At 43.8% G+C, this 20783-nt stretch overlaps 1 protein-coding gene across 1 annotated transcript in view; it reads right to left on the bottom strand.

Annotated features, from left to right (window-relative positions):
- LOC144752162 (uncharacterized) overlaps nucleotides 1-18582 on the bottom strand; it is a 144966-nt gene extending 126384 nt beyond the window's left edge. Inside the window, exons 1-2 of the mRNA XM_078640088.1 lie at nucleotides 18543-18582; nucleotides 16071-16409 (exon numbers count right to left, since the gene is read on the bottom strand). Coding sequence (XP_078496214.1) covers nucleotides 16071-16409; nucleotides 18543-18582 — 379 coding nt within the window. The remainder of the gene's footprint in view (nucleotides 1-16070; nucleotides 16410-18542) is intronic.
- Between the last annotated feature and the right edge of the window lie 2201 nt (nucleotides 18583-20783).

The raw sequence follows: 20783 nt of genomic DNA, 5'->3' as shown, positions 1-20783 counted from the left end.
AAGAAGCGTCAGACATTTCTTCACTTACACCTAGTACCCCTGTCAGCAGCAGATCTATGAGCCACACTAAGAGTGTGGGAGAGAGTGAGACACCAACGCGAAAAAGTTCATCACGGAGCGTAACTGGGTCGCAGAAGTCATCATCATCCCGTAAACTGGTCCAGCCCACCATTAGAAGCATGTTGTTTTCAGAAGCGCCATATGAACGCAACCACCCAATGGCGCGTCTGTATAACAGTAAGCTGGCTAAAATGCTAGCACTGGACCTTCTCCCTTTTTCTTTTGTGGAAGGGGTGGGTTTTCTTGAAATGGTGGCAACGCTCTGCCCTAAATGGAAGGTTCCTAGCCGGTTCTATTTTGCCAGAGTTGCGATTTCAGCACTACATGAAGATGTGCTCGAGGTGATTGGGGCTGCTTTGCAGAAGAGTGCTGTTCACACTATACATCTGACAACAGACATGTGGAGCAGTTGTGCAGCCACTGATTACACGTGCATCACTGCACACTGGGTCTCTTTTTCAGGGGCTAAAGGCAAGATAAATGCAGGTGTTGATGAGGACAAAGTTTATAAAGCTGCTCTGAAACATGCAACAATAGCCATGTTTGCCATGGAGAAAAGTCATACAGCAGAAAACATTTTGCATGAGTTTAACACAAAGGTTTTTCAATGGCTGTCCCCAAGAAAACGCATTATTGGTTATGTTTTCACGGATAATGGCGCCAATGTAGTTAAGGCCATGGATATGGGTAACTATTTCAGAGTGCCGTGTCTGGCGCACTGTATAAACCTGGTTGTTAAAAAATTCTTGAGTGAAGAAAGTCCAGTCTCCGAGTTACTGACCACCTGCCGAAGAATGTGCACACATTTCAACCATTCTTTTAAGGCCCGGAAGCAGCTGAGATGCCTGCAATATGAACGTAAATTGCCAGTGAAAGCACTCATCCAGGAGGTGGCAACACGTTGGAACTCAACCTTCTACATGCTTGAGCGTCTGTATGAGCAGTATGCGGTAGTCGATCAGTATTTCTTTAAACTGGGTACACCTATGATGGACGTGAGGATACAGGTGGAGCAATGGCACCTAGTTAAAAGCCTGACAGACATGCTTCGTCCTTTTGAGGTCTTCACGCGTGCAGTCAGCAGGGCGGACTGTAATTTGGGAAAAGCTGTCCCATTGTTGAGCATGCTAGAGCACCGACTGAAGGCGGTGTGTTCTAAGTTTGAAAAAGATGGAAAGGAAGAAGCATTAGAGTTGGCGGAGAAGTTATTACACCGCCTACTTGGCGATGATCGTCTTGAAATGATCAAGACAGAACAGCATTACATTTGTGCTACTATTCTGGATCCACGGTACAAAAAGGCAGTGGCAGGCAGAGTATTCTTTCCTTTTGATGACGCAGATGTTACAAAGTACAAACATTGGCTAGCTGTGCCAGCCACTCGGTTTGAAAGAGAACGGCAGGAAATTGAAGGAAAAGGCAGTACATCAGCATCAGCAGGCCGTCCGCAGTCCAAAAAATCCCCTTCTGCATTTGTGGCTGTGGCAGAAGTGAGTGATTTGCCCTCTCAGCCGCTAACGACACCAGCAACCGTATCATCTGCACCAGACACAACAGTAATATCGGGTGATGAAGAGGATTGGCTAACTGAGCTTGGGTTTGCTTCTGAAATGGTCCTAGAAAAAAGTAAGCAAAGTGGAGGAACCCGGGAGAACCTTGAGTTGATGGTGCAGGCCTATCTGAATGACTCAACAGAGGTCCATCTTTCTCATGACCCATTGGCGTATTGGCATGGGGAAACAGTTGCTTGGCCAGAGATCACCAACCTGGCTATAAATTACTTGTCTCGCCCACTTGCAAGCGTGTCTTCTGAACGGGTTTTCAGTGCTGCTGGTGGCATTGTAACTTCCAAAAGGACCCGCCTCTCGCCCAAAAATATGGAGAGGTTAACAATGATCAAGATGAATCAGCACCTCATACCACCAGATTACAAAATACGAGAATGCACGCCGGAAGAAGACGAGGAGGACACCAACTTAGATGAGGGAAGTTCTTCTCTGTTAAGTGACCTACTCCCGTAGGAATTCGCAGAGTTTGAGGACGAGCTCTTCATCCCTGACACCGAGCCTTGAAAATAAATGAGTCAATGAATCACTAACTTTCTGTTTCGTCCTTATTCACTTTTATTCCTGTGTGTCTCTTTCTTTGTTTAGCAAAATCTATATAACAAAAACTTTAATCACCTAATCACAAAAACAAGCCAATCAGCAGAACTGTCTTCACTTATTTGCTTATTGATTTGAAGGTTGCGCAGTCTGCATTCCTCAGGTTCACAAGTACACAAGAACATGCTCCTCTATTCTCTTCCTCCAGACTCCTATTTCCCTCAAAGCAGATGGCTGGATTACGTCCAATGAAGAAAGACTCTGCACTTGTGGGGGTGTTCTACTTCTTTGCGGGTGAGTAGATGGCTCTGGGGCCATTGCTGGGAAGGTCTAGTACCGGATAAAAGTGGTTTGGAGAAAATCGGAGCAAAAAAAGTTTTTGCCTTTTTGATCACTATCATGTTTTCGGTTGCCTGTTTGGGGGGGTTCCTGATGTTTGTGGGTGGGTTTTGGGGTCTGGGAGCAACGCTGGCACAGTCTAATTTTGATTGCATTTGTTTTCCAGGACATCCATGGTGGAAAAGTTGAGTTATGACCTTGCTGCGCAGCGCGTTTGGACAGAATTGAAAGAAGGCCGAAAAATAATTCTAAGTATGAGATTTTCCATTTTTGCTTTTTGCCTGTTTGGGGGTGTTGTGCTTTTTTGCAGGTGGGTTGGCGGGTCTTGGGGCATTGCTGGGAAGGTCTAATACCGGATAAAAGTGTTTTGGAGAAAATCCATGAGGAAAACGTTTTTGAATTTTCTGACATTTCGCTCACTACAGCGTTTTTGGGGGCCTGTTTGGGGGGCTTCCTGGTGTTTGTGGGTGGGTTTTGGGGTCTTTGAGCAACGCTGGGTATGGATACTTTTCATTGCAAGTGGTTTGAAGAAAATTTGTGGTGGCAAAGGGGAGTTAGGGCCTAGCTGCAGAGCGCGCGTGGAGTGATGTTGGAAATTTGCCAGGAAAATTACTAAGTCCCCACTTTTGTAGTTTTGCGTTTTGGCTGTGTGGGGGTCTTCTACTTGTTTCCGCCATGGTTGACGGCTCTGGGACCATTGCTGGGAAGGTTTAGTACCGGATAAAAGTGGTTTGGAGAAAATCCATGGTGGGGAAGGGGGGATTTGGCCTAGTTAAAGAAAGCGTTTGCCACTATTCTTAACTTAGGGCTCGTTAGGGTTAGCAGTATTGTATTGCATGTGTTTGGGTGGGGGCTGTTTGTGGGGGGGTTTGCGAGTCTTGGAGAGATGCTGGGTATGGATACTTTTGCTTGCTTGCAAGTGGTTTGAATACAATCCACGGTGGGTAAGGGGGGATTTGGGCCTACTTTACTTTCAAAGTACGTTTTGTCACCATTTTCTACTAGGCCTCGTTTTTTGAGATCTGATTGGGGGTCTTCTTAGGGTCTTCTACATTTTTGCGACTGGGTTTAGTAAGGGTCTGGGAGCACTGCTGGGAAGGTCTAATTTTGTTCTAAAACACAGTTTACAGTACACCTAGCTTGAGGGGAAGGATCCACTAAATTAATTCGCCCATACTTATTTATCCTTCAAAAGGAGACTCAGACAGAGTAGGCACTTTCAAAAATATTGTACTGTCTATTAGGAAACTCAAAGTGTGACTTTTTGCACTACACAGCGTACGTACCTTATATTTATTTGTCAGTGGTGTTCTAATATCACTTCCTGTTTTTCCATCAAGAATTACAGGCCGGGTTTCAGCCTGTGCAATGGGAAAAAAAGGATGAAGTCAGGCTTCACATTAGCGAGCCGCAATTCAGCATCCGCCAGGCAGGCAGTGGACAGGGTGTCTTCTGGTCACCAACATTGATGGACGGAGCGTCAGATGGAATGGAGGAGTCCCGCTAATAAGAGGAATGGTTGGATGCATCTTACAACTTCCCAAATGCAACAGGACAACTACAACAACATACAGATACAGTATCCGTTCTTTTCTAATTATCTTTTAAGTAATGTTATTGCTGTGAACTTCTATGAGTGTGACTCTGCATCTCTTTGATCTTGAATAGCTGAGGTTTTACTTCTGCTATTTTTCAAACCTAATTTAATGTATGAAGTGTTTCTCTGAGTGCAGAGATAGGCAAGTGAAAACGCATAATTATTACTGCAGCCCTGTACTGTCGCATTCTTTCATTCACGGTTGTCGAAAGTACTAGTTACTTTTCAGTAACCATGCATGCAGTAGTGCATGCACTTCCTTTATGTCACTTAAAAGATTCATGGTTAGCTTTGTACCCAAAGATTTGTTTATCTCCAATTATTGTTTGCCCATGCTGTGCTTTTTTTTTCTTCTCTCACAAAACTTTCCCAAAAACCCCCATTCCCATACATTTTCCAAACCCTAACCTTCTTCCCCCGGGCTGTGTGGTTTTGATTGATGTGTGACTAAATGACAGCAATAATTCCACACACTTGCTGGGGAGGATAAGGTTATAGCAACAGGATGGTGAAGGAATCCGAGGATATATTCTTACTCAGCTTGACACCGAGTCACTATTGGCAAATGAAAGCAGATTTTCATGTGCGCCATCAACTTGATTGGTCATCAAGAACATCCTCCTCCTAGACGTGGCAAATGAAATTATTATGCTGCTGTGTCCTTCACCTTCAGTACTATTTCTTGTAATAGTAGCCAATGTCAAAGAAATTCAACGCAAGTAGTAGTTATACTTTAAATACTTTACCATTTGTTAGGCTACATTGTGGCACTGTTCTAGTGTACTGTCACCTGCTATATTCTCTATCGTACCGTTCTAATGCTACGGTAAGGACAAACAAGGTTTCATTTTCTTTTTTTCAGATGCTGCAACTGCCACTGTGTAACACCACAAAGTACCACCGCAATGATGACATTTCATCCGCCCAGGATTGCCACCCTTAATCGCCATTTCGCGTGCAGCCAGCCCTGTGCCTAGCCCTATTTCCAAACACAAATTACAGGTAAGATAAGCGTTTGGGGGGAGGCAGTATAATGAAGTATTAGGAGAGACGAGAGACTGACACTAGTCCTAGGACTATTGAATTCACTTACTCTGTGAGAGGCACTTAGTTTTGAAAACATTTGGGCCATTAGTACTTACACAACTTGAATCAAGATGCCACTTAAGTTTCAGGACTGTTAAACCCCCACCCACCAGCCTCAAAAGCAGTAAAAAACACGTATGCTAAGATAAAGTTTAAAGTATATTTATATATCCAGTAACATAAATCTCCCGCAAGACCCAACCCGCCCCCCCCCCCGGACCCCAACGAATGTCCCTGAAAACGAAGTCCAAAAAAGTAGAAAACCCAACTCCCAATTCCCACCCCCCAGAAGCCTTTAAAAAAGCGGCAAGGGACAGTCTCCTGCTTCTGGCTGCTGTTGACTTTTCGGGCCAGGTCAGCATGCTCCTTGCGGAGGGTCTCGAGCAGGGTCTTGGTGTTGAGGAGCTCCTGCTTGAGGTAGGAAACCCTCAGGGAAAGGCTGTGCATCCTTTTTTTGCAACTGCTGTGGGGGGCAGCTGATTTCTTTGCTGCTCGGTGGTGGCGGGTGGCTGCAGTACCCCGGCTCCGTACCGCTGGAGACCTGCGCTGACTGGCTGACCCAGGGAGCGCGGAGGCGGATGCAGGTGTCGCCGTGGATGTTGTTGACGTACTCTGCGTGTCCTCCTCCTCCTGGGCCACCAGCCGCCGATATTCGGCGACAGTCGCCTCCAGCCTCCGTTGCCGGGCCCTTTCAGCCAGCTTCTTCCTTGTTGGTTTGGAAGGAGCATCTATATGAAGAAAGAAAGACATAGTCTGTAACCAATGCTCTTTAAGATTAACACAAAATGATTCAGCAGAAAGTTGTGTCACAGTAGAACTAGCAACTTGGAAGTGCAGTACATAACTATTGTGGCCAGTATTTATCTAACCTCCCACTTCTTCATCCTTGCTCTAACATTAGTGGGAGTTTAAGGAATCAATTCTACGAGCACTATGGACTCACTCCATTAGAGTCGACTATGACAGTACACCAGTCTTATTCTTCTTCTTCTCTCTTGTTTAGCAAAATGTGTACGTTAACTTCTGCAAGCCGGCATAATGCCAGCGCAGTCAACTTGCACCCGAGAAAAACAGACGCCCGCCATGATGAGTGAGACAGACTTGCGTTACTGTACCAGTCCAGTACATGCAGGTGGTGATGCTCTTACTTTTCTATTACGGGTGGCACTGAGAACACTCTGTTACAAGGGCTACTGCTTAATTAATTTAACTTTCACCCTACAGCGCCAATGAATAGATACTAGAAAAGGAAAATGAAGAAGATAAATAATCTGATTATCTATCACTGCACATGGTATGTATTTGCTTACATATGGGATGACTTTAGGTGCTTTGCTTTTTATTGAGTGAACAGTGATACATCCACACAAGAATGACCGAGTTCTATTAAACTTATTAACAGATGTAGTGAGCGGCCATCGTAATAGCCGGATATATGCTGTGCTTGCATTACAAACTACTGCTACTATTCATGGTAGTATTCGGACAAAATTACAACTTCTTTTTCTTGCCTTTCCTACACTGGGACGGACGTGCGGGTGCGGTGTTACATGCTCTTCAAAGTAACACTTAGTTCATCCAGTGACCGTCTACTCTCTCGAGATACACATATGCTATCTAAGAGTCAGATAGTACCATGATCCAGGCATCCATCCATTCAAACTATATGTCAATCATTCTTCTTCATGTCTCTCATCTGGACAAACCTTACGTTTTCTCACGGGGAGCACACTATGCAGTCCGAAATCTCAATAAGTAAGGAATATAAGAGCTTACCACTGCCCGCCACTGCCGTGGCAACCCACACAGCAGTTTGGTTCAGCACTTGCACCGCCTCCTCCCCAGAACTTCCCTCCTCCACCTCCGCGCTGGGCCCAGCACCAGATGTTCCACCTACAAAGTACATTTAAGAATGTTAGATGTCATAGACATACACCAATCACTAGTATTTTGTCTAGGAATGAAGAAATGTGAATACCGAAAACAAGCTAATAATTTGTGACTGTCTACTCTAAAGTAAAAATGTCCCTTTTTCCAGGGAAGGGTGTTGTCTTGCTGCACTTTTTGGCACAACTGATGAATGCTTGCTTTTTAACACGCACCATTTCTCTCATAACAGACAGAATCTTCACTTCTAAGAACAAATCATCATCACTAGGACGGAGGGACCAACGATTCAGCACCAAAAAGAAAAATTAAAGTTCAAACCAGGTGAGGGCTCGGCTCGCCCACAATAAATGTGTGAAATAAATCACTATAAGCACTTTTCCATTTTTAATCAACCGTTTATGTGTTATGACAAGCTTGATTTCAATAAATATTTTTACTTTTAATAAAGCTTTAAAACTTAAATAGACTCTGTGGTTTTTGGTCATGAGTGAATGAGCAAAAGGTTTTGCAATTTGCAATGCATGAGCCCGTGCCTCTGACACTTCTGGACTCTCACTCCGTACTCTTGTCCTGCGTTGGATAATCATCATTGGGGATCAATCATCGATGAATTCGGGAGCTAAATGACTCTGCCACACTATCTAGTCAGTAAGGAGATTGGGGGTTCTTCAAAGTCTGATATCACTGAGGTTTGTGGAAAGTCGACCTGTGCCTATTATAATTGATAAACAATGCACTTTAGTGTCCATAGTTCTGTTTGTACAGATTTGTCCCTGCAACAGTAGTAGTATGGATTGTCCTCCTATCCAAACCAAAAGTAAAGTAGTATCTTATTCTTTCTTGGTGGTCATTCACCTTTTTATTGTTGGTAATTGTCAAAGCATAAACATTTAGAAGACTTGAAAAGACATTATGGACAATCCCAGAGGACTGCACTCAGAGCATAGAGCTATTGCTGACTAGAATGGGAGTTTCGTTTTACACCTTTTGCCAAATGTTCAATCTTAGTTAGCTACACAGACAGACAAATAAGAATAATCTAGTAATACCACAGGGAGTCATAGTCGAGGCAGGATAAGAATTTAGATACAGTGTACAAGAAGATCAAAGACGATTTAGAAAAAATCGAATGAGGAACGCTAGGAAAAAATAGGTACTCTATATTAAAATTAAAACTTACCGGGGCCAGCAAAGGAGCCCTCGCCTGACCGATCCTGGCCTGGTTCAGCAGCAGCAGCCTCCTCCAATGTCCTCTTGCCCCTGGGAGGAGTTGATGTACAACATGAAAGAAAGAAAGACCCAAAAACATGGATGATTGTTGTCAACCAAATGAAACATTTCAAAAGAACAATAACAAAATCTTTTGGCGAAATAGCAAATAGACTACTATTGAACGGGATATATTGACCTATCTCATGTGGTCTACTACGATATTAGTATTGCTTGATTTGCGGACCGTCGACTTGAAAAGTTATGCAACTCACTAAACAAACTACTAAAAAGGTTCGCCTAGGACTGGCAGGCAGCAGTCCGCAGCACGCGTAGTGACAGACAAACTCCATCGTGATTGCAGATCAGCGACAACACTAAAAAGTTTCCTACTACATTAACCAGTCATTAAAATACTCAAACTATCAATCCACCAACACTATTTCTTCTTATTGCCAGGTGTACAAAGGAAGGACTGGACCGGAGTCTGTAGGGGCAGATTTACAAGCCCCTTGCGGCTCTTTTGCTCCATTGTTGTGTGACTTTTGTGACGCAGAGGCATAACAAAAGAGGCGCCATGGTGCGGCGTATATTAACAACGTGACGCATACGGGAGATGCATCACGTTGTAAAGCCCTGCATCATCAGGGGGTGTTCCGGCGCAAGGGAGGGCGTTCCTGCGCAGGAACGCATCCTAAAAGTGGCTGAGGGAAATCTACAAGATGTCAATCAGTCACTTTTAGGACAATGATGCGTGACTCAAACCCTGCGCCTGCTTGAAGCAGATGTACGGCTTGACGCGCATTGGGGAGATAGGGCACCCCAGAGCATTGCTGGAGCTGCGCCATCGTTGTCACGCAACTCCAGCAATGCGCCGCCTTTCCGGCACAGATGCGTAAGGCTTCTGTGACGTTTTGGGCCCATGGTGCGCCGCATTGTAAATACGGCGCACCATGGGTGCTGGTGGCGTGGCGCACAATTACTGGTGCATCCCGGCTACTTTACAGGGATGCGCTGGTAATTGAAAATCTTACCCTTAGTGTCTAGCATTACGCAGTTCTTTACACTACACTCATACATAATTTCTCAGGCCAATGAAATGAACACAAAATAGAAAACAAATAAGCATAAGCATAGTAGCAAGGCTACTGAGAAGGAGAGCAGTGCACCTGAAATGCACAGAAGATTTTGAAATATAATTTACCTACAATGTAATCGGCAGCATTATTGCTCTTGGTAAAAAACAAAAATTTGCAATATAATAACACACAGAGCGGGAGAAAACAGAGTAGTGATGAAATAGCTAGAAATAGCTACTACTACTCACCAAGCCCGGGGATCTCGACGCCGAGCACGTCCAGCAAGTCGCGTTCCCGGTCCATGAGATCCGTCCAGCGGTGGGTGGCCTGGTTGTAGGTGCGCCGGACTACAGAGTGTTCAAACATGGCCCGGCACACCTTCTCCCACCGCTTCCGGCGCTCCCGGATCCCGTAGCCGGTAGCGATCTTGCCGCCTCCCATGATGGTATTGGGGAGGCGGCGCTGGACATGAAAGACTAGCGCGGCCACCTCCTCCGCACTAAAAATCTCCCGAGCTATAACTTTCTCCCCCCTCAAACGCCCGCACGAGAGCCGGGCACGGGGTGCGGGACCCTTCCCCTTCGAGGGCTGCTTCCCGGCTCCCTTTACCATGGTCTGGGCAGAAAGGAAGGTAAATAATAAAGAAGAAATAGAATAGGGAAGAAGAAAAGAAAAGAGTTAAAAAAAAGTAGTTTAAAATCAACCCAAAGTAGCAGAAAACACAAAAATATAGAGCTAGAAAAATAGAGGGATAGATAATAAGTAAAATAGAACAAAAAAAACTTCAAAAAAGCAAATGATGGCAGAGATTGACAGAGGATACAGAAAGCATGCCCAGAACCATAGCAATGATTGAAAAACAAGATGGCCGCGCCCGTTGACGACCGCGTGGGTAAGTTCGCGCGAGATTTTCCCCGCGATCACACGCGAACATGTACTAGCGAGCCGCACACTTTGCGAGATTACACATAGCGCTCGGAAACGGAATTACGTCACGCAAACAAGATGGCCGCGCCCATGTACGACCGCTAGGGTAACTTCGCAAACGTTGCGCTACAAGCGGCTTGCGAACACGCAAAAAATCACGCGAACAAACACGCCGCAAAAAAAACAAATCGTGTATTCGCACGAATTTGCGGCTTCCGAAATCGATCTCGCACGAATTTGCGCCCCGCAAATCGCGCGAAATTGCAGAAAAACGATTTTTGCAAAATTGAAAGCACTCAGCAGGTGCAAAAGTTCAATCTTAACATTAGTAACAATTCCCTCTAGTGCTTCCTGAGGGGCCCCTCCAGAGTTCAGTTGCCTACTTGCAACTATTCTATGACCCTGCTCTGACCCTCACAGCAGGCTCAGAGAATAGCTACAAGTATGCCAAAGGTCCTGCTAAAATTTTTTTAGACTGCAACAGAAAGCAATTACAGATAAGGAAGCAGGTGCCAGACTGGAAGTTCAAATTCAGTGACACATTAATCAATCAGCCCCTTATTCATTCATGTCAGTTGAGGCAGGCCAGGTGTGCTTTTCCTCCCATAATCTACAGTGATGAAACAGAGGGTGGCATGGGTGAGCCAGAGGGTGGCATGGGTGAGCCAGAGGGTGACAGTGGTGAAACAGAGGGTGGCAGTGGTGAAAAAGAGGGTGCTGAGATGAACCAGACGTAGAAACAACATGGTCGTGACCGTTGCTACCCGACAAGTAAGTTCGCGTTTGCGAACTGGTAAAAAACCCTCGTGAAACGGCAGAAACACTTGCAAAACAAAAAAAATAAAAATCCGCTGAATTCGCGAGAGTTCGCGGATTTTGCGGATTGCGAATCCGTAAATACGCAAGTTCGCGGATTGCCAATTCGCAAAATCCACCCATGCTTACTATGAACTTTATAGTATTCAGCACTGCCTTCTGGCTACGATAGGCAGACAAGTCTCCATTTGACTGCGGTACCTCCTGGAGAGTCTCATGGCAAATCGTGGATTGAAGTGGGTCCTTGGAAGGCTGGCATCATAAGGGAAACACCTATTCTTGCCTTTCAAATCAGAAATGTCCAGGCAACAGTCGAGGGACCTGGAGCTAACAAGTTTGGCTCATGTACCTTATTTGGGCTAATAGAAAGCATGAACGTCAATGAAGCAAAATGTCAAGGACAGCGGTAATGACATCACAAGCCCTTTGACCTTCAGTTTCACTCACACGTTTACACATACACATACACGCACACACACACAACATACATTTAAAAAAAAAATTCCTACCTCAGCTTCCAGGGAATGCTATATTCCAGCTAATTGCACTCAATTTGTTATTACGCTAATGGCTTTGGAAGTGTACTCCTGTGGTGCATTGGTACTTGAAGGACAGAGTCAAAAGGTAAAAACTTTGATCAGGACAAATCTGATTAGTGTATCCGAGCCGTGCTCCATTGCTGTCAGCCTCAAACTGTGCCTAGGTCCCAGTCTACTCAGACCATTGACTATCAATCTTTCGGATCTAAATTGCTGACGGAATGCAGCGGGCGGAAGCACTGAAACTTCGAAATTATCAAATTATTCTTTCTGGCCAGGATCCTCGCTATCCGATTGTTGGGCACCCCTATGTCCTGATCTGTTTCATTTTGAATTTACACTTCTAACCTTATTCATTAAGGTTTAATGGAAGCTGTGAGATATTTTTGAGGCATTTTGACAGCCATTGGGTCTCCATTTTAATTACGGCAGCTTTGCCCAATATACCAAGATTGATGCTACTGTGTATATTACGGAGATCCAATCAGAAAAGAAAGTGGATGCTCTTATACTGGAAGTCTTTGTCCTGAAGATGACCCACTAAGTACCTCTGGGCTGAAATGCTGCTGACGCCTTAAAAGGTGGCCTAATTAAGAGAGGACACAATTGTTACATTGTGTATTTTTTGCTATTTGGTGTTTTATGTTTTTTCTCTGCCACTGTTTGTTTAGTCTACACCGGTCAATGTTCACTATTTCATCATTGTTCGTGTAACTGTCTGAGCGCCCTTAACACTTTGATTTTCTTTTGTGTTTTATGGAATTTGTATTAAAAACTGTTTTTCCTAGACCTATTTATGTACACAGTTTTTGTAAAATTAAGTCAGTATAATTTTTGGTGTGTTCATGCACCATTTCTCTCTTTCTTCTACTTCAGTTCTTTTTTCATCTAATTATTGTAGCTCTTGAACCACTCTTTGGAATACAGTTGATATTGCCCCAGGTTCTTGCTCTTGGGTTGTCCTTGTTGTTTGTAAACTTTGTGTTTCTTGGCACTATTTCTGCTTAAAAATCTAAAAATTCTTATCTCCAGTTCTTCCTATTGGATGTTTGTCATTTTGGTGTCATGTTGTTTAATAAACTTTACTCTGTTTTGTTTGTGATGTTAGTGGTTTTGCATTTTGACTTTATTACTGTTTTGGTACGGCATACATACATTACGCATTGTGTGTAAGTTAAAGCCTGTCTGTGCAGGTTAATTTAGTGTCTTTGAGGGTTCAACTGATAAAGGTTGTAGTTATTGCTTGAGGAGGGTAGTAATACACCTTAATTAATCCAATGTTTTACAATCTTCCCTTTTCTCTCCCCAGCCCTCCCGCATTGGATATGCACGAAACCAGAAATACCTGCACTGGGTGTAATATGCTAACTGCTTGCCACAGTTGAGCAAGATTCATCATACATTACTAAAGTTATACGCATGTCAAAGAGGTTAATTTCCGATTTTGGAAAAGGGGGGTGGTGATGGACAGAGTTTCTGAATGATGCAGAATACTCTTACCAAGTCAATAGATCATGGTTTTAATCCATCACCGTTTTTTAGCTCAATGCACCATCCCAGCTCAGAACCTGGCTATATGCAAATTAGTCTGTTCCTGTCCCAGTGCATGATGGGAACAGGGCAAACCAAACTACCAAGCCAATTCTTATACTGGGAAGAAAACAAGCTTCCGGGGACCGGTTTCTGGCATCACAGCCTTCTTCGGCCCGCCTTGCTTGAATCCTGATGGTGCAATGAGCAAGGGACTCACGTCTGAGTATACCCTCCCACACATAGTGTGGATAAAACCGATTTTGGAAAAGAGGTTAATTTCCTCCTTCACCTTTGCCTCACCCTTAACAGACTGGCACAAAACTTGATGTAGCAATAGCAAGCCAATTCTTCCAAGTATTTGCCAGTGTTGTGTAGATTTATCACAACAGTTCCAATTTTATTAGCAAATGAACAATTTACCCACCCCCCATTGAAGGATCTGTATCAACTTAAAAACACCAGGTGCAGCCTAAACATGCCTAGTCCCTGCCAAACATTGTGCAGATTCATCCCACAGTGCTAAAGTTAACAACAAATCAAAAATATATTGACCCCTGTTTAACTTTGGCCTCCCTATCGGATCTTCTCAAAATCTAAAGTACCTGCTCTGGGTGTAACTTACTAACTACCAGCCACACTTGATTCAGATTCATCAAACGGCACTCAAGTGATAAGCAAATTAAAATGTTATTGACCCCGCCCCCATTTAGGTTTGCCCCCCTTAAGATAAATTGGAAAACAACTTGTGTACTAATAGAAAACTAATCCTTAAGAGATTCTATCCAATGTTGTGTAGATCATTTACACAGTACTAAACATGTTAGCAAATGGACACTTCTCACCCACTTTATAGCTGTACCAAAAATAATCTCAACATTCTAAGGTACTTATTACAATTTGAGGGCTAAAATCCAATTCCTCTTGAAACAAACGTTTGTACAATGATCAGAATTGCAAGTTCTTTTCCAAAGGCACACCTACCCGAATTTATTGAGGAAAATGCCCGAAAAAAGGCAATACATATTAAATTAAATACAGATGTGGAATGTGATGATTAATTTTAGACTTGAATAGGAGTTGTTCACCACACGTGCTACATACCTCACCCCAGGCTAAGGATATTTAATCCATGTAGTAAATATGCCAAAGCACTACGCCCAACTTGTATTGAGGGTATCTTCCAAATTTCAGGTGCATTCCTCAAACAATGTCAAAGTTCTAAATCAACACATGGCTTTTCTACCGACAAAATATACAAAAGTATTAACCCGTTCAAGCGTACCGGCAACTTTTTTCCAAACACTAGTAACTCACAATACTTCCGAACAGATTTACTTTAAACCAACAAGCGCATACTTTTGGAGAAAAGTTCTAAATTCATGCTTAGTTTGGTGCAAATCTGTTACGTGTTTTTTTGTTGTAGGTGCAAGCAATATTTCCAGTGGGAGCTGGAATGGGATAACGTTTTTGACACCTCACAACTTTTTTCTCCTTCGCAGAATTGCATGACATTTGGAAGGCCGGAGTTTATTTGACAACTCTAAGCGAATACCAAATTTGATGCAGATTTGTCATCGGGGCTAAAGGTATAGGTACATCAAAAAATGTCTTTTAGATTGAAAGTGTGGCTGAGCCATATCTACAGTGTCGACTGTCGCTGAGTAATATATATTAGGATGTCAATAGATCACCTCGCTTTGGAGTAGGGTGTCCTCCTCCAGTATATAAGAATCGTGATAGGGAAGACATCAGATGTGATTAAAAAAACAACAACAAAAAATGACGAGGAAGATGAATATCCACAAGCGTGACTAAATTTGGTAGGTGTTTTAATGAACTGTTTTGTATCATCCTGGTATAAAAACTGTATGCTGGTGTCTAGAAGCCTTTGTCTTCTGGTACCATGGAAGTCAAGTTTAAACCAGGGCCATGTGCCTTCTGACAATACTGCCTGCAATAGTGCTTACACTATGAGAACAGCAGTGTCAGAGTGAGACAGAAAATAGGCCTGGGCACCAAAATAAATGTGGCCCCTATTAACGAATTTGATAGCTTAAAAATTGTCCCATGTTTGCAAATTGGGCCAGTTTTGAAATTGTTAATTCACGCTGTAAAAAGTGTTTTTCAAGGTGTGGGAGACAGCATGGATTTGAGCTTGAAACATGGAATGTTTATTTTAATATCAGAGAACACAGTGGTATGATACCGGCCCATCAGAAGGTAAAACTGGCAGGAGCGTCGGCCCACTGCCTTTCAGCATGGCAAAAAAGGAATAATAAAATGATAACGCAATGTTATTATTATTCTATTTTTCTGTGCTTGGACAGTTTTGTGGGTTGGGAGGGGCAGGTGAGGCTGGGCTGCGCTGCTCATCAGGGAGGAGTGCTACACCCTCCTAAGTGCGCATGAATGTTGGGCCAGCCCTCTGGGGTCAGCCAAACATTAGGGCGCACTTTGCATGTCCTCCAGCCAGAATGTATTACACCCTGGTTTGAGAAAATGCCCAGGCTTCCATTCCCCATCTGAGTGTCGAACCAAGACATTCAGACCGATCACAATGCTTTTTTGAAGCAATGTGATTGGCCTAGGAAAGTCTATCCTGCTTCCTGTTCCAACAGAAGCCAGGAAGAGGACAGAAGAGAGGTGGCGGCTGAACAGCTAGCCGGCAGGTAAGTAATTTACAATTTTTTATTCTCACCACCATACTACTGATTTACATTAGCAGCTGTGACTGAAAACAGGCCCAAAGTTAGGCAAAAAAAATCAGCCCACACAATCACCTACAAGACCAGCCCCTCAGGCACTGCCCAATTGTCCTATAGGCCAGCCCAACCCTGGAGAATGTGTTTCAGAACACCAAGAATATATGTGCACATTGTTACTTTCTTACCTTTTGTTACATCCAGGTTAATGAATGCCTCCTTTTTCAGCAAGTCGCTGGTTCCATTCAACTTCATGAACACTTCACAGGAGTACTGTCCCCCGTCGTCAACCTGGAGGTTCTGGATAGTGAGAGAGACATCGCCCCCTTGACGCTCCCATGGGAGGCTGAGCCGGCCTATGTGCTTAGTCAGAAATGTGTGGTCATCTCTTGCTAATATCATCTGCCCATCCAGGCGCCATGTGACGCTTTGCGGTGTACAATGTACGGGTGAGTAGAAGCAGGGAAGAACGACTGAACTTCTCCAGGTCCCATGAACTTCTTTCTGGACAGACAGGTTAAATTCAGCTGTAATTTAACATACATTGTAGATTATTAGTCAGCCCTAGGAATCATCAGTGACTGTAATAAAACGGGCAAAAACACTAAAGTCAATAAATTCCTACAGTCTGGAGTCAAACCTTTTTAGGAACGGAGATGATAGATATCTACACATCTAGAACTTTCAAGTAAACGTGAGCCTCCTTAATGTTCGGGTTTATGGACTCAGCTATATTGGCACAGGCTGAGACCCCATCTCCTGTTAGGGTGGGGGTTGCAATATCGTGGTCGAAGTATCAACCCACAAAACATTAACTCCACTATATCATCTACCTCTATATCAGCATAGTAAGTAGATGTGTTAAGAACAGTAAATCTATACTTCCGTATACATGCTAAACTCATCATTATAATGGTAGCTGATATAGTCGACTCAATATTGTTATTGGTTGATAGTAATGTCCTCGGTATTGTGACATACAGCATCAGCACAACTCCTAGAATGTGTTACACAAGAAAAGATGACACACTCTACTAAACTATACATCCGTCATGGAAGCAAGCTCCTTACCCAAGAAAGTTTGCCTCATGCTTATCAATCTGTTTGGAACCATCACTGTAATCTGGATATGGAATGGCTCTAATTGGCATTGCCAATGTGTCAGCTTCGACTTCATAATATCTCACCAATTGTTTTTCTAGCCCTCATCAGAAATGAACAAGCAAGATTCATTAGCACGCACATTGGAAACTTTTCTGTATGGTTTGAGAAAACCTTGATCAACTGGATCTTAGAGACCCCTTCAATAATCCAACCATCACAACATTGGGTTTTGGTGAAGCCTGTGGTCATGGAATATTCAATCAAGCTAATCTTTTCACTTTCGCACACAAACATTCGGAGTGTTAACCTAAAGGGAAGCAAAACCTTCTATATAAATCCAACTGATACCCATGCATTAGCATAATTTAGTAGGGCTGTGTAAAGTTTTGAAATACCTACCCCTAGTGAAGCAATATAGGTTTCCCAACTGTGCCAACACAAAGTTTAGTTTCTCCAGATATCTGTCCCAGGAAGGGTAGGGCAGTGCTTAATTTGAGCAGGTGCTTTCAGGTGCTCAGCACCGGCACTTCGTTCACAGGGCCGGGCCTACAATTTCTGACCCTGCAGGTGGTGGTCTCAATATTAATTGTTCAAATTCAAAATAAAAAGATTAACATACATTGCATAGTGACTGGCTGGTAAATGTTCATAGACAGGCCAGCATACGCCTGCCCTGTCTAGGCAGGCATGATTGTGTATCACCACTTTAGTGATCCCCTTTCCTTAAGGTCCATCCAGAATCCTGCCATCTTCACACCTGTCTTAGAATACAGAGACACGGGATACTTCTGAGTGGCGTCAAAGATCAAATTTATTGGCTGCAGCCAGTAACAGAAGTCCTAGAAGTCAACATGGTATGAGTTCTCAGGAGACTGCTCAACTTTACAAAGCAAGTCATCCCTTTTTATGCCAAACATTATGCTTCAGGCAAACATTCTTTGTTTACAGTTTAACCAATCACATGTTTCCACAACAAAAGTATTGCATGATGACAAACCCATTTTACAGTTGTCCGGCCCATAATCAATCATTGAACAAACCCAACATTCTTCTTTAGACAAGCCGGACAAACCCATAATAAAAAGGACCACAACCCATATCGTAAATAGACCATAAAAGAAGAAAAAGAAACCGATAGAAGTAGGATAAGGCATGTTTGTGTGCAGTAAAACTTTATGATGTCCTGTGCTCTGATCCTTAATCTTGATCAGCTAAAGGGCAGGAACTGGTTTAACAAGGTCATGTTTAGGCAACAGGGTCAGTTAACTCAGGTCAAACAGGAGTCAGCATGAACTCGAGCTAAGGTGTACATGTCCTTAAAAGACTAGTTCAGTCACAGTCATCGGCCTATGTGAGGGCAACCACAAAATGGCTGCCATACACAAAATGGAACCCAAGGGTTCAGAACGTAATCCCTAAACACGTAGTGAATCCATCGGTCTAACATGAGGAAAACACTCGTACTTGCCGCACTAACTAGTTACGGTTCGCTAATATCAAATTCGTAACGAAACCATGACCTTTATGAAACGTGTTCAGAATTCACTGAACCTCACCTCTTTGCTTGTTAATTTCCTCTTGTACCCTCTCAGGCATCGCGCCGGAACACTCTCGAGTATCCGTGTGCGCTACAAGTGTACTTAACATAACATAACAAACATGATGTCATCACGCCGATCTCAAATCCAAGAAGTCATCCACAAACTATGGCTTGCATTCTATTCCCTGAGTCTACTGAACCCTGCCCCTGCCTGAGCCTAATGCAAAAACAACAGTTGATGGACAGAATGCAGAACAATGTCATACATTCACCCCAGTACAGAGATCTAGGCCTAAATCCATCGTTTCTTTGCACTCCACACCACCCCAGTTCAGACATGGCCATATGCAAATCAGCCTTGACCCTGTGCCTCATGGGAACAGTCCAGCCCGAACTGCCAAGCCATGTCTTTCCTGGACCGGAATCAAGCATCCTAGGACCGGTTTCTGGCTATCAGCCGTCTTCAGCCAGGATAGCTTGACTCCAGTGGTGTGGAGAGCATGGGACTCATGTCTGAGCATACCCATCCCACTCGGGGTAACAAATACAAAAACAACAGTTGATGGACAGAATGCAGAACAATGTCATACATTCACCCCAGTACAGAGATCTGGGCCTAAATCCATGGTTGTTTTGCACTCCACACCACCCAAGTTCAGACATGGCCATATGCAAATCAGCCTTGACCCTGTGCCTCATGGGAACAGTCCAGCCCGAACTGCCAAGCCATGTCTTTCCTGGACCGGAATCAAGCATCCTCGGACCGGTTTCTGGCTATCAGCCGTCTTCAGCCAGGATAGCTTGACTCCAGTGGTGTGGAGAGCATGGGACTCACGTCTGAGCATACCCATCCCACTCGGGGTAACAAATGCAAAAACAACAGTTGATGGACAGAATGCAGAACAATGTCATACATTCACCCCAGTACAGAGATCTGGGCCTAAATCCATAGTTTGTTTGCACTCCAGACCACCCCAGTTCAGACATGGCCATATGCAAATCAGCCTTGACCCTGTGCCTCATGGGAACAGTCCAGCCCGAACTGCCAAGCGTGTGAGTGTTTGATTGGTTCAGATGCTCCGTCCATCACCACCCCCTTTTGTACCACTTTGTTCGCCACAGGTTGGCAGGGTATGCTCAGACGTGAGTCCCTTGCTCACTTTGCCACTGGATCCAAGCAAGCCTGGCTGAAGACGGCTGAAATGCCAGAAACCGGTCCTCGGAAGCTTGTTTCCGGTCCAGGGAAGGCATGGCTTGGCAGTTCGGGCTGGATTGTTCCCATGAGGCACAGGGTCAGACTGATTTGCATATGGCCATGTCTGAACTGGGGTGGCAGATTGGGCTAAAGAATGTTGATGGTTTAAACCCAGATCTGTTGACTGGGTGTGAGTGTTTGATTGGTTCAGATGCTCCATCCATCACCACCCCATTTTGTACCACTTTGTTTGCCATAAGTTGGCAGGGTATGCTCAGACGTGAGTCCCTTGCTCACTTTGCCACTGGATTCAAGCAAGCCGGGCTGAAGACGGCTGAAATGCCAGAAACCGGTCCTCGGAAGCTTGTTTCCGGTCCAGGGAAGGCATGGCTTGGCATTTCGATCTGGATTGTTCCATGAGGCACAGGGTCAGACTGATTGGTATGTCACTGTTACAACGCAACTTTTACGTCGGAATGCTGTTACAACGCAGCTTTTACAACGCTGGTTCCATTACATCGGATGTCATTACAACGCAGGATATTACATAGCAGATGCTATTACAACGCATACCATTACATCGTAAGTATTGGTAAGTATATAATGTTTTTTTAATTTTTTTAATATTATATAATTAGTTTAATCATTATTAATTTTAAATAAATTAATTTATTTATATTTTTTAATATTATAAATTATATATAATAATTTAAATAATTTTTTAAATAAGTATGAGTATAGGAGTATATGTTTTGGGTTACTGAGGTATATGTTTTGGGGTGTTTGGATGTTTTTAGGTTTTAGGGCAGGTTTTGGGTTTTGGGGTACAGGGGTGTTTTTAGGTTTTAGGGCTGGGTTTGGGTTTTGGGGTACAGGGGTGTTTTTAGGTTTTAGGGCTGGGTTTGGGTTTTGGGGTACAGGGGTGTTTTTAGGTTTTAGGGCAGGGTTTGGGTTTTGGGGTACAGGGGTGTTTTTAGGTTTTAGGGCAGGGTTTGGGTTTTGGGGTACAGGGGTGTTTTTAGGTTTTAGGGCAGGGTTTGGGTTTTGGGGTACAGGGGTGTT

Source organism: Lissotriton helveticus, chromosome 4_2 (assembly GCF_964261635.1).
Source record: "Lissotriton helveticus chromosome 4_2, aLisHel1.1, whole genome shotgun sequence".
Lineage (NCBI taxonomy): Eukaryota > Metazoa > Chordata > Amphibia > Caudata > Salamandridae > Lissotriton > Lissotriton helveticus.
The sequence above is the reverse complement of the archived record's forward strand: the minus strand, read 5'-3'. Positions and strand labels throughout refer to the sequence as shown.